General features: G+C 37.8%; 1 protein-coding gene across 1 annotated transcript in view; it reads left to right on the forward strand.

Moving 5' to 3' along the window:
• The first annotated feature begins 4,389 nt into the window (after positions 1-4,389).
• Positions 4,390-13,891, forward strand: part of ARMC1 (armadillo repeat containing 1) — a 41,279-nt gene continuing 31,777 nt past the window's right edge. Inside the window, exons 1-2 of the mRNA XM_076005264.1 lie at positions 4,390-4,615; positions 9,900-10,120. Coding sequence (XP_075861379.1) covers positions 9,938-10,120 — 183 coding nt within the window. The 5' untranslated portion in view covers positions 4,390-4,615; positions 9,900-9,937. The remainder of the gene's footprint in view (positions 4,616-9,899; positions 10,121-13,891) is intronic.

Below are 13,891 nucleotides of genomic sequence, written 5' to 3' on the forward strand. Positions count from 1 at the left end.
TACTTATCATATATCCTCCTCATTGGTAACTGTTTCTGTGACCCCCCACTGAACTGCTAAGTACCCTTCTTCTTTATAACCTGGCTCATGGCTTTTTGTTAAAGGTGTTGACAAAATTATATTTACATATATGACTTCACTTAATGCAAACTTATCACATTGTGTATGAAACTACATTTACGAACATACCCTTCCCCAGTAAAGTTAATTTTATTTTTAAGTTTTCTTTGTGTGGAGGGCTCCTGTCTCCCAGATCCTGTCCCACTCATTCTAGTAATATACATGCTAAAAGCTTAGATTATGTCTTTCTCTATATTTTCCATGCTTATATAATAATATATAAAGATACATACTTCTATAATCATGTATAGGATTTGATTTGTTATTGTTTTCAAAAATGAGATCATAATATATGTATCTTTTCAGCACTTTATTTTTATTACTTAATGTGGACATTTTTCCAAGTCTCTTCCTATAGCTCCATCTTTCCTAATGGTTATATAATGGTCCTTGACTTCCAGATATATCATGATTTACTAAAACATTCTACTATTTTTATTTTGGGACAGGGTCTTGCTCTGTTGCCTGGGCTAGACAGAGTACAGTGGCATGATCATAGCTCACTGTGCCCTTAAACTCCTGGGTTCAAGCAATCCTTGAATCCCTGGCCTTGGCCTCCCAAAGTGCTGAGATTACAAGCATGAGCTGACGTGCCCAACCTCTTTTAACTTCTGGATTTCTAGTTTTGTTTAAGGTTACCCACTTAATTTTAGGTTGTATATGTACTCTCTAAGATTTGAGCTTTTAATACATCTGGAATTTAATGTTTTGGTAAATGATGCAATATATGGACCCAATTTTATTTTCATCTAGATGGTTAGCCAGTTTCCATTCATTAATTTAGAGACAGAGCCTTGCTCTATTGCCTGGGCTAGAGTGCCGTGGTGTCAGCCTAGTTCACAGCAACCTCAAAATCCTGGGCTCAGGCAATCCTCCTGCCTCAGCCTCCCAAGTAGCTGGAACTATAGGCATGCGCCACCATACCTTGCTAATTGTTTTTATATAGTTTAAGTTGTCCAGCTTATCTCTTTTGACTTTTTAGTAGAGATGGGGTCTCGCTCTTGCTCAGGCTGGTCTTGAACTGATGAGCTCAAAGGATCCACCCACCTTGGCCTCCCTGAGTGCTAGGATTACAGGCACATTTATTTATATTTTAAAATTTCTATTTTGACGTGTTTTTAAATCTACATATTAGTTTGATAGTGCATATATAGAGCTTATGAATACATACACATATGTCAGAGCTATGTGCTCAAAAAAAATATATATATTCACACCTGTAATCCTAGCACTCTGGGAGGCAGAGACAGGAGGATCGCTTGAGGTCAGGAGTTCGAGTCCAGCCTTAGCAAGAGCAAGACCCTGTCTCTACTAAAAAATAGAAATTATCTGGACAACTAAAAATGTAAAAAAAAAATTAGCCGGACATGGTGGCGCATGCTTGTAGTCCTAGCTACTTGGGAGGCTGAGGCAAAAGGACAGCTTGAGCCCAGAAGTTTGAGGTTGCTGTGAGCTAGGATGCCCAGGCAACAGAACCAGACTCTGTCTCAAAAAAAAAAAAAAAAAATTTTTTTTTTTTCAAGCTGAAAGGGTTGATCAAAAAATTTTGGAAACCACTGCCTTTGAGCTTCTTATATTATACCATTAGCTTTTAAGGGCAGGGATTATGATTTTCCTTCTTTGAATCCATATCTAAGACTATCTCTGGCACATTGTATATATTTGAAAAATGATTAAATAATTGAATGAATGAAACTGCCAGTATCTGAATTATGTGTCTTAAGTAACACGGCTGTTGAGAAACTTGACATTCCAGCTGTGTCCCGTGGCAAGATAGCTGAGGCTAAGAACAAGCAATGACTCATAATAACAGGTAGTACAACTTCACTGGTGTCAACTTCAGACATTTTTAATATGGGAATATAAATTATTAAAATCCTAAAGACCAGCCGGGCGTGGTGGCTCATGCCTGTAATCCTAGCACTCTGGGAGGCCGAGGCAGGTGGATCACTCAAGGTCAGGAGTTCGAGACCACCCTGAGCAAGAGCCAGACCCCATCTCTACTAAAAATAGAAAGAAATTATCTGGACAACTAAAAATATATAGAAAAAAATTAGCCAGGCATGGTGGCGCATTCCTGTAGTCCCTGATACTCGGGAGGCTGAGACAGTAGGATCATCTGAGCCCAGGAGTTTGAGGTTGCTCTGAGCTAGGCTGACACCACGGCACTCTAGCCAGGGCAACAGAGTGAGACTCTATCTCAAAATAAATAAATAAATAAAATAAAATCTTAAAGACCTTTGTCTTGTGGCTTGCAACCCATAGGGGTTTAAGAGACTGGTAATTTTTTGAATACATCTCGTGCTTTTTAATGCCAGTCTTCTATTCTGTAATGGCAGTTTTCGGTAAGAATCAGTCTCCTCAATATTTTAATGACAGAAGCATGATTACATTTATTTTTTAAAATTTAGTTTAGTTATTTATTTTTTTAAGAGACAAGGTCTTACTCTGTCACTGAGGCTGGAATGCAGTGGTGTGATCATAGCTCACTGCAGCCTCAACCTCCTGGGCTGAAGCAATCCTCCTGCCTCAGCCTCCCAAGGAGCTGGAACTAACAAAGGCAAGCCACCATGCCCACTAATTTTATGATTTTTGTAGAGACTGAGTCTGGCTATGTTATTCAGGCTATTCTCAAACTCCTGGGCTCAAGTGGTCCTTCTTCCTTGGCCTCCCAGTGCTGGGATTACAGGCATGAGCCAGCTTACATTTAATTTTAGATTGTGAACTTCCAAAAGACAGTACTCAAAACCTCTGCCATCAATTACTAGTTGGGAAAATCCCAAATGTCTGTTCCCTTCCTAATATACAAATTAACCTTAGCAAAGATAGCAACTTTACTTTTCTGGGTTTTTGAGTTGTTTTTAATAACAATACTCTACAAAATTCATTTATTCTATCAGATAGGTTATGATTAACCTAGCTGTGTCCTTTGGACTTCTTATATTTACTTTTTTACAGATTTCTACATTAACAGTTTATTTTCCCTTCCCCTCCCCCCCAATTCCAGCAGTTCGTAACTCCGATTGTTACAAATGAGGTTGGTGCTTCTACCACTGGATATTTTGCATCATCTTTCTATTTCAGACTCAACGTTAACCTAGCACCACTCCCTCTTGTGGCTTTAGGAAACAGAAACCATGCCAGACTTGTTTCTGCTATACGTCAAATACTGTGAAAGAAACAGTAATTGTTTTCTATTTAGCTACTTTGCTTCTGTTTTCTTGAGCATATTTGGAGGAAGAGGATAACCGGGAACAAGGGAACACAAAGAAATTGAAGAAGTAAACGTTTGGTTTTTTAATTCACTTACAAAGTACAGGAGATATTAACATTTAGCACAGAACGCAGTCTGGGATATTTATCATCCACACTCTTTCCTCATTAGAGGCCTCTCATATTCCTTTTGACTTTAATATATATGAGCTATGTGGCAGAATCAATCTGTAAAAGAGCGAATCCAGAATCTTTTTAGTGGGGTTATGGAGTGCAATGGATACATTACTCCCCAAAACTAGCCTGAGGGTAAAGATTACGCTTATATTTAGAGAAACTTTAAAAATTAAAATCTATACCTAAACAAAACAATCAAATATAACAAAAACAGGAACTGCCATAGATAAAACAAGTATTTAAATCCTTATTTTGATAAGCTAAATATTAGACAATATTTAAAAAAATACTGCAAGACGAATTTGAGAAAATTGTCTCTTATCAGAATGCTCTTACGAGAATAAAAAAAAAAAAGAAAGGAAATTTGTTCCAAAAAGACAGTGCTACTTAAAACCTGTACTATGCAGCCTTCGCGCTGCTAGGGAGACAGTAGACACCAAGAAGAAATGAACGAAATCCTAAGAATGCCTAATAATAGTGCTAATGTTCATTTAAAAACTCAAAAATTTTTAAAATATTATGAATTAAGACTTACAAAAGCTAATGAAATATTACGAAATTGCTTTATTAGAACTGAAAGAGTTGCTAAAGAAGACACATTCAATTTGAATTTCTGTACGCACAAGGAGAGGTCTTTCCGGCAGGCGCTGGAATTGTAGGGGAAACGCGACGGTTTTTTAGCTGGAATCAATCTCTTTGGTTAGTGCTTGACGGACGGAGAGTCGCGAGGTCCAATCTAATGTTCCTGGGTCCTTATTGGATGCGTCCACTGAACACTTGGTGTATTTCCCTAAACCACCAATGAGCGCTTCACTCTAAAAAAACCTTCACTGATTGGAAATTTTATCCTCGCGTTGGGCTCATTATTAGCCAATGGGAGGGCAGAACTGATGGAGGTGACAGGGTCACTGGGAGAGACTCTGCAGAGCCTTTCGCCACCACCGCTTTTTCTCTTTTTGGCTCCTTGAGTTAGTCGAGTTACTTGCGATCGTCGAGGCCGGGGTGCGAACGGAGGGACTCTCTCCACGCCGCCCGGGTCCCTCTACCTCATCCGTAGGTGTAGCCCTGATGGTGCGGCAGGCTCTGGACTTCTAAGACTGGAGCGGTATGTAGGGTCCATGGGCGGCAGACAAAGCTATGCCGGCGGGAAGGCCGCGGAAAGCCGCACCTGCGCCGAGGCAGAGAATCCACCTGGGTGGGGGGCGTTCCGCCTGCCTTCTTGTCAGAACCCAAGAATGCGTCCCATTGAGGCGACTTAAAACGTCCTGCTCCCATGTGTCCCGTGAAAATGTCAGCTTTGTTCACTTCCTCTCCGTCCCCCTCACACCGGACTTATACTAGCGCTAACATTATTAGTGGTTGTCATCTCCTCTTTTCTTCATTTCTCCAGGTTATTCTTTGGTAACTCTCTATTAGTTTTGTGGACCTGCATTTCTCCTAAGAGGGAGGACATAGTTGTGTTTGGCTTAATTCAAAAGAGACCAGTATTCACATCTCTGTAGTTAAAAAGCTGCACATGGGGTTGGTTATTCGGGCTGTTAGCAACTCTTCTCGTGATACGTAGTGTACTGAAGTGTCAGGACAGCGCTGAAGTTACCTCCAATACCTGGCGGAATAGAAGTTCCCATAGGATCAAGTATTGTTCTGGTTTGGTTAATTACCAGGGTTCTATTTTGCCATCTGGTGTTCTTATTTTCTTTGATCTTGATAACCGCTCAGGATTGTTATGTGAGGAAACCGAGTTTCAGAGGAGTTAACCCAACATTTAATCTTTGAGTAAAGGGAAAGCCAGATTTTATCCCAATGCTTATTTTATTAAAGCTCGCTTAACTGAATATGGATTTAGGTTGTATGTATACGCTCTGCAGCTCTTAGCATGTGAGAGCTAAATAATTCTGTGAGTTGAATGGTGAATCTTGGCTGAAACAAAAGAAAATCTTTCAGGCATCTGCCCAAATTACAGGTGTCTCACATGTACTAACTCCTTGCTTCTCGATGTGTGACTTCCTGATAGGCAGCATAGGCCTATGATGGAAGCTTTTGGAAATGAAAACTCTTTGGCCTCACCTCACCTACTGAATGAGAATTTACTTTTTAGCAAGATCATCCCTTAGGTGATCAGAGTGCTCATTAAAGGTTGGGAAGCAGTCATTGTCTAATAATGATTTGTTTGTCCAAATTGAACTAAACAAAAGAGAAAGTAAAGATATGCAGTACATCCACTGTGTTCTAATAAGACAGGAACATAGACAAGGAAAAAGATTTTTGCAGTTTCATCATTTGCTAGTGAGGCCATGAATTTTTTTTTTTTTTTTTTGAGACAGAGTCTGGCTTTGCTGCCCAGGCTAGAGTGAGTGCCATGGCGTCAGCCTAGCTCACAGCAACCTCAAACTCTTGGGCTCAAGCAATCCTACTGCCTCAGCCTCCCGAGTAGCTGAGACTACAGGCATGCGTGCACCATGCCCGGCTAATTTTTTCTATATATATTAGTTGGCCAATTAATTTCTTTCTATTTATAATAGAGACGGGGTCTTGCTCTTGTTCAGGCTGGTTTGAAACTCCTGACCTCGAGCAGTCTGCCTGCCTCAGCCTCCCAGACTGCTAGGATTACAGGCGTGAGCTACTGCGCCTGGCCTGAGGCCATGAATTTTTAAAAAATATGTTTGTATTGGCAATTTTAGTTTAGCAGCCACAAATCTTAAAATATACATGAATATTTGAACCAGGATGCAAAACTATCTTGTATGACATCAGGTGCTGGTCTTAAAAGTAAAAAGCAGACCAAAAAATGTTAAATACTACTGCTGACAAATAACAATTTAAGAACCGTTTCTTTATCCACACAGAATCTGTGCACACTTTTAATTCCCCACTGTGATTTTCTCATACAATTTTGTTCCATTGATCAAGAGCTTCCAGTCAGTTTCTTTGGAAGGAAGGGGTAGATTTGCTACTGCTAGTGGTTTTTCCAGTTTATTAATTTGGTTATCTGTTAATAAAACTGAAACCTAGTCCTAAATTAACATAATCTCATGTTGTTCAGTAATTAAAGAAAGTCTCTTGTAAAATTTTAATGCATAGGGTTTTTTTCATGTGTTCATAATAATGTTAAAAAGACATACATTTATAGACCAGCATAAAGTTTAAGTGGTTCTTTTTGCAGCAGAAATCACCTGGTGTGCTTTTTAAAATAAGTCTTGGGCCCTACCTCCAAAGATTCCTACTTCAGATTGGGTAAGGCCTAGGAATTTGCTTTTTTTTTTTTTTTTTTTTGAGACAGAGTCTCACTTTGTTGCCCAGGCTAGAGTGAGTGTCATGGCATCAGCCTAGCTCACAGCAACTTCAAACTCCTGGGCTCAAGCAATCCTCCTGCCTCAGCCTCCCAAGTAGCTGGGACTACAGGCATACGCCACCATGCCCAGCTAATTTTTTCTATATATATTAGTTGGCCAATTAATTTCTTTCTATTTATAGTAGAGACAGGGTCTCGCTCTTGCTCAGGCTGGTTTCGAACTCCTGACCTCGAGCAATCCGCCCGCCTGGGCCTCCCAGAGTGCTAGGATTACAGGCGTGAGCCACTGCGCCTGGCCGGAATTTGCTTTTTAACAATAAACCCAGTTTATTCTGTCTAGGTCCACACTTCTTGGTGTTAGTGTTTTGCATAAAAACATAACTAGAGAAAAATGTATTTTCCCTTGAACTTAGTGCAGTACTTACTGTAAAAGAAGGTAGGAGAAGAGAGATTTTTTTTTTTTACTTGCAGTATAGTTCTTTAGCTGCTGTAAAAGTGCTTAGACCAGTGTATTTCAGGTTATTTAAAAATTATTTTATGGTCTACCAAATTGGGAATAGAGAGGATAGGATAGAATGAATCCTAAAATAATCATTTTAAAACATTTTTTTTCCAGCCTTTGAAGGCAACCATTTAAGTGTTTGTGTGAAATTGATAGAATTAACACAAAAACACAAAACGACTTGTGGTTAAAGTTATAACTTCTTATCGTTTTCATTTTCTTAACTGTTCCATAGCAGTTCTTATAAAAAATACTTTATGATAAAAATGTTGATCATTTAACAGAATTCAGGCAATGTGGAGTTAGAAATGGATGTCAGAGTAACTTGCCATCAGCAAGAATATTAAAAGAAAGCAAAATGACTCTTAACAGTGAGGAGTTCTTTCCTGAAGTTTTATATAAAATTCTTCTAATTTGGGAGGCAAATCATAGCTTCTGTTTGCTTTTCTTACCTTCATTTAAATGCCACAGGGCGTGCAGCCCTTGACCGCAGCTTCTGCCTCAGGCAGTTGACCCTTGGCATTCCTGGATTCAACCAATCACAGATTTAAAATACTGTACAGTATGATCAGGATGTGAAAGCCAAGGATACAGAGGGCCGACTGTATTGGTTAAGATCTTTGATGCTGCCTGGTAGTCCTGACCCTTTCCTAATCAGATCCTGATTTGAGCCCACTCCTTATCAGTACTCTTTAAAGATTAGAAGTTTTAACTGTCGACTTTTTTCATCTCAGAGGAATAGGAAGGCTATAATTTTATCAGGATTGTTCTATTGAATAATTATCTAATGACTCCTTAGATGAGAATGGAATTTTCCAGTTACAAGGCCAGTACTGTATGTAAAAGGCCCTCACTCAATTTTTACCCTGATTTACTTGATTTTTAAAAATATTGTAAATTGACAATTTATAATTATATGTATTTATAGGGTACAGAGTGATGTTATGATCTATAACTATAATGTGGAATAAGTAAATCAAGTTAATTAACAAATAAGGTAATTCTTTTTTGATATGTTTGAATTAAAGATCCTTTCCAGTGGTTTTAAAATTGCTAAGAAGTTATTCTAATATCATTTATGAATAATATTATTTTTCATTGATTTTTTTTTTTTTTTTTTTTTTGAGACAGAGTCTTACTCTGTTGCCCAGGATAGAGTACCATGGCGTCAGCCTAGCTCACAGCAACCTCAAACTCTTGGGCTCAAGTGATCCTGCTGCGTTAGCCTCCCGAGTAGCTGGGACTACAGGCATGTGCCACCGTGCCCAGCTAATTTTTTCTATATATGTTTAGTTGTCCAATTAATTTCTTTCTACTCTTAGTAGAGATGGGGTCTAGCTCTTTCTCAGGCTGGTTTCAAACTCCTGACCTTGAGTGCTCCGCCCACCTCGGCCTCCTAGAGTGCTGGGATTACAGGCGTGAGCCACCATGACCAGCTTTTTTTTTGGCTGCTGAGTCTCACTTTGTTGTCCAGGCTAGAGTGCTATGGCGTCATTCTAGCTCACAGCAACCTCAAACTCCTGAGCTCAAGCAATCCTTCTGCCTCAGTCTCCTGAGTAGCTGGGACTATAGGCATGTCCCACCATGCCTGGCTAATTTTTTCTATATAATTTTAGTTGGCCAATTAATTTCTTTATTTATAGTGGAGACAGAGGTCTCACTCTTGCTCAGGCTGTTTTTGAACTCCTGACCTTGAGTGATAACAGAGTGTTAGGATTACAGGCATGAGGCACGTGTCAGGCCTACCTTGTTTACTTTTATGGGAAAAAGATATGCTGACTGTAAAAGGACTGTATGGAAAGTGGAAAGACTGCTGACCAATTTAGGAAATAGTAAATAAGATTGTAGCCCAGTTCTATACTAACTAGCTTTTGGGACCTGGGGCAAATTATTGAACTTCTCTGTGATTGTTTCCTTCTCTGACAAATGAATTACCTTAAATTCTATTTTATTCCTCCTATTCTTGCTTTGCTATTAGGCAGTAGAATATGGCACATTCAGATGGACACATGTGCTTAGATTCAGTCCAGAATCACTGTGATCTTTCAAACTCTGTTGGCCTGAGGCACAGCATATTACCCTTCTTGGTTTATAGCCTTCCTTGCCAGCCTCCTTTTCCCAAAGGTGTTTATCTTTTGTAGACCCAGTATGCTAAGTTTTTGTTCAAAGATCAGTGAGAAAAAATGCTCTCAGCTAGCCACTTTTCCCTGAGGTACTTGTTTTAGGCCTAGAAATGTTCTAGAGGAAGAAAAGCTCTGGCAGTGTTACAGTTTGAGAAGTATAGTGAAGGTTACAAGCTTGAACTGTAAAGATCTTGTTTATTATGACTTTAGTGTTAAAATATGTATTGCTAAGAAGGAATTTATTGGAATATTGAGGATGACATATGTTCCTTAAACATTGTGCACACATAAATTTCTTCACTCATCTTATGTTCATTTTACTTTTCTCAAACTGTATAGTTGCCAGTTCTTAAGTTTTTGTGTGATTTAGAATCATCTGCTTCTTTCTAAAGGTGTTGTAATCCTAGTTATTTAACAAATGCCATCATATACCTCAACAGCCTAGAACTAATTTTGCAAACCTTTTCTACAGAATTTAAGAAGATTTTATTCATGTGCATAGCATAGAAGATGAATTCTTCCTCCTCTACCATGAGCGAAGAACCCGATGCTCTATCGGTAGTTAACCAGCTACGGGATCTAGCAGCAGATCCATTAAATAGAAGAGCCATCGTCCAGGATCAGGGATGTCTGCCTGGCCTGATTTTATTTATGGACCATCCTAACCCTCCTGTCGTCCACTCGGCTTTGCTTGTAAGTTGCTTTTAGTAATTTATGTTGTTGTTTTATTTTTGTAGTTAAGAATTTGAAAAAGTGTTAGGTGACATGGTAAAAATTTGAAAGAGACTATAGAGCAATTTATAGTCTGTATTCCTGTATGTACAAATATATATGTATGTGTATAGTCCTTTTATACAAATGGTAGCATTCTACATTGTTTTTATTCTGTAACACAAATGGTAGCATACTACATGTATGGAATGTTCTATAATTTCCTCTTTTCACTTAACATGACGTCTTGAGGATTGTATCATATCAGTATAGATAGACACTCAAAAAGATAGACCTCAAAAAGGCACTGGTTTTGTTTTATAACAGGTTTTAAGATATAAATCACATGGCATCATACAATTCACCCATTTAAAGTGTACAATTCAGTGGGTTTTAGTATATTCACAGAGTTGTGCGACCATCGCCATAATCAACTTTAGAACATTTTTATCACCTCAAAAAGAAACCCTGTACTTTTTACCTTTTGCTTCCTAGTCCCTGACCCCCATCACTAAGCAACTACTAATCTGCTTTTTGCCTGTCTATATTTGCCTATTCTGACAAAATGCCTATACATTTTGCTTGTAAATAGAATCATATAACGTGACCTTTTGTGACTAGTTTCTTTCATTTAGCATAATGTTTTTAAGACTTATCTGTATTGTAGCATTTATCAGTACTTCATTCGTTTTCATGGTTGAATAGTATTCCATTATACGGCCATGCCATGTTTTGTCTGTCCATCTATTAGGTGATGGATGTAGCACTTGTTTTAATATAAAGTGAGAAGGAAAAATAAGAGATTTAACCTGAGAAAGCTGATTAAAAAAAAGAAAAAGAGGGAAAGAGAAAATTATACAAAATCATGGCTAAAAATGCAGAAGAAACTGTCATGTTATGGGTAATGTGAGAGCTAGAGAAATGTGTTAAAATACAACAAAGGCTATCAGATAAATCCAGAATGTGATAATTTCTGGAGAACAGTTAACTTGGTTCCTTGGTCTTAAAAAGAATGGCAGTTGGGATGAGGAGAGGGATTGCAGTAACTGTTATAGATTAAAAGACACTTAAGGGAATTATCAGCCAAGTGTAATGAGTGGACCTGATTTCAACAAGCCAGCAATGAACATATTTTTTAGATAGCTGGAAATGAATATGATCAGCTAGTAGATTATTGATGAATCATTTTTGCTTTTTTAGTGAATTATAATAGTAATATTTTCATGAAGTTAATCTTTAAAAAAATAAATTCCTAATTAAAGCAGTATTTAATGCAATTTCTAGTCATTTTCTCTGGAGAACTTTGTTATTACTGCATTACCTTGAATATTGGTAAGATGTGGTATGTGTTGCTTATTTATTATAAAAATAAGTAAGCACAAATAAGTGGATGCTAAGACATCAAAGACATACATGTTCCTGAATCTGTAATAAGCAAGTATAATAAATATTTCATTTAATTTTTTGTTTTAAGTATAATTTACGAGAAAAAAAAGTGATAGAAATAATACTGTACATTGCTAATTTTTAACTATTCCGACTGGTGAACCGTATGACTAATAGAATTTCCTCATGCAGTATTAAATGCACAGAAATCTTATGATTGGCTCAAGTGTAGTAAGTAAGTTATTTCTAAGTAGAGCTCACAAGTCCAAGAATATTTCTAGTTCTTCATTTAGCTGTATAGTTCTTAGCATTGGGGATTCTTATGCCTTTCATTCATCTTTGAGAGCACTATATTTGGGAGAAAGTTAAGAAATATATTAGGAGAGTGAAATGGTTAAAAGTTTTACTTTCAGAGCTATAATGGCTAATACTGGATTTAATTCTTTCAGATTTAATTTCTTTTTTTTTTTTCTTTCTGAGACAGACTCTCACTCTATCGCCTTGGGTAGTTCAATGACATCATCGTAGCTCGCTGCAGCCTCACACTTTTGAGCTCAAATGATCCTCTTGCTTTGGCCTTCTGAGTAGCTGGGACTACAGGCTGTAGTCCAGCTAATTTTTCTATTTTTAATAGAGACAGAGTCTCACTCTTGCTTAGGCTGGTCTTGACCTCCTGAGCTCAAGCAATCCTGCCTCAACCTCCCCGAGTGGTAGGATTACAGGTGTAAGTCACTGCACCGGGCCCAGATTGAATTTCTCTTATGGGTCTGATGGTCATTCAATAAATCCCATATGTCTATACAATATTTATTTTTTTCTTTTTAAAGAAATGTAATAGATTTAGGGAGTACAAGATGAATTTCATTATGTGTATATACCATATAGTGGTGAAGTCAGGGCTTTAGGGTACCCTTCACCCAAATAATGTACATTATACCACAGGTAATTTTTCATCCCTCACCTGCTCCCACCCTCCCTTCTTTTGAAACTGCAGTGTCTAGTATACCACTTGTGTAATATTTTAAATGTGTAAACCTCTTTTGTTAGTTTACAGCCTTTAATAGTGTGTTTGCCTGCCTTTTAAACTCATTGCAATAACTTTGCTGAAATATTAACACATTAGTAAACGGTATCTTAAACAACAATAAAAATGAAATAAATGAATAATTTTTTTTTGTTTTTGGAGAGAGGGTCTTACTCTGTCACCCGGGTCGGAGTGCAGTGACATGATTAATATCACTGCAATCTCAAACTCCTTGGCTCAAGCAATCCTTCTATATTAGCCTCCTGAGTAGCTGGGACTACAAGTATATACCACCATGCCCGGCTAATTTCTTATAATTTTTTTTATAGAGACAGGGTCTTGCTATGTTGTCTAGACTGGTCTTGAACTCAAAGCTTCAAATGTTCCTCCCGCCTCAGCATCCCCCCTGGAACTGTAGGCGTGAGCCACTGATGCCTGGCCACAAATAATTTCTTAGAGATGTACTAAAGTATTTTTTACAAATGAAATGATACATTCTTTGAAATTTGCTATGAAATACTCTAGTGTGGATATGAGCATGGGAGATAGGTGAATCAAAATTGCCAGATGGTTGATAATTGTTGAAGCTGAATGATTAATACATGAGGTCACCCACACATTTTTTCTACTTTTGTGTGTTCTAAAATTTTCATGACAAAAAAAGCTTAAAAGAAAATTAATAGAAATTTTACTCATCTGCCTTTACTTAATGAATCATAAATTTCCCCATTTAGTTTAATTTCATAACTTTGTACAAAAAATATATATGCTTTTTCTTTTGGAAAATCAAAGTTATGTAATATGAATTTCCTGTTTTGCCTTCTCAGCATGAAGTTTAGTGGGCAAAAGAGGCATTGATAGAGAACAGTAGTAACAAATGGGAAAAATGGCATGTCCCCTAGTTAGGGACTTGGGACTAAAGGAAGTCTTTTTTAAAATTTTATATTTTTAATAGATTAGACTTGAACATGTCTAAGTTCAGAAGGCAAGGGCTACTAGAGTGGGAGAAGTTTGAGAAGACTGTCATAGTTACAGAAAATGGGAAACATTGCTAACTCAGGAGAATGGTAAAGTTGTTCGACAGTGTTGAGGGGCTGATTAGTTTGGTAACACTGAATTGATATGATACTTACAACTTGGTTATGAAACTCCTTTTTTCCCTGCTTCAGGCCTGCTATAGTCCCTGAGAGCCAGATAGTTAGATTTGGCCAGGTAAGTTTGACAGGACAACTATGCAAAGGAGTTTAGAATCTTGGCAAGAGACTGGATGAAATGATAGAATGTCGGTGGTAGGCTGAATAGGAAGGGAGGGACAGAGCTAACAAGAGAATAGAAGGCTCAGT

Source organism: Microcebus murinus, chromosome 7, assembly GCF_040939455.1.
Source record: "Microcebus murinus isolate Inina chromosome 7, M.murinus_Inina_mat1.0, whole genome shotgun sequence".
Taxonomy (NCBI): Eukaryota; Metazoa; Chordata; class Mammalia; order Primates; family Cheirogaleidae; genus Microcebus; species Microcebus murinus.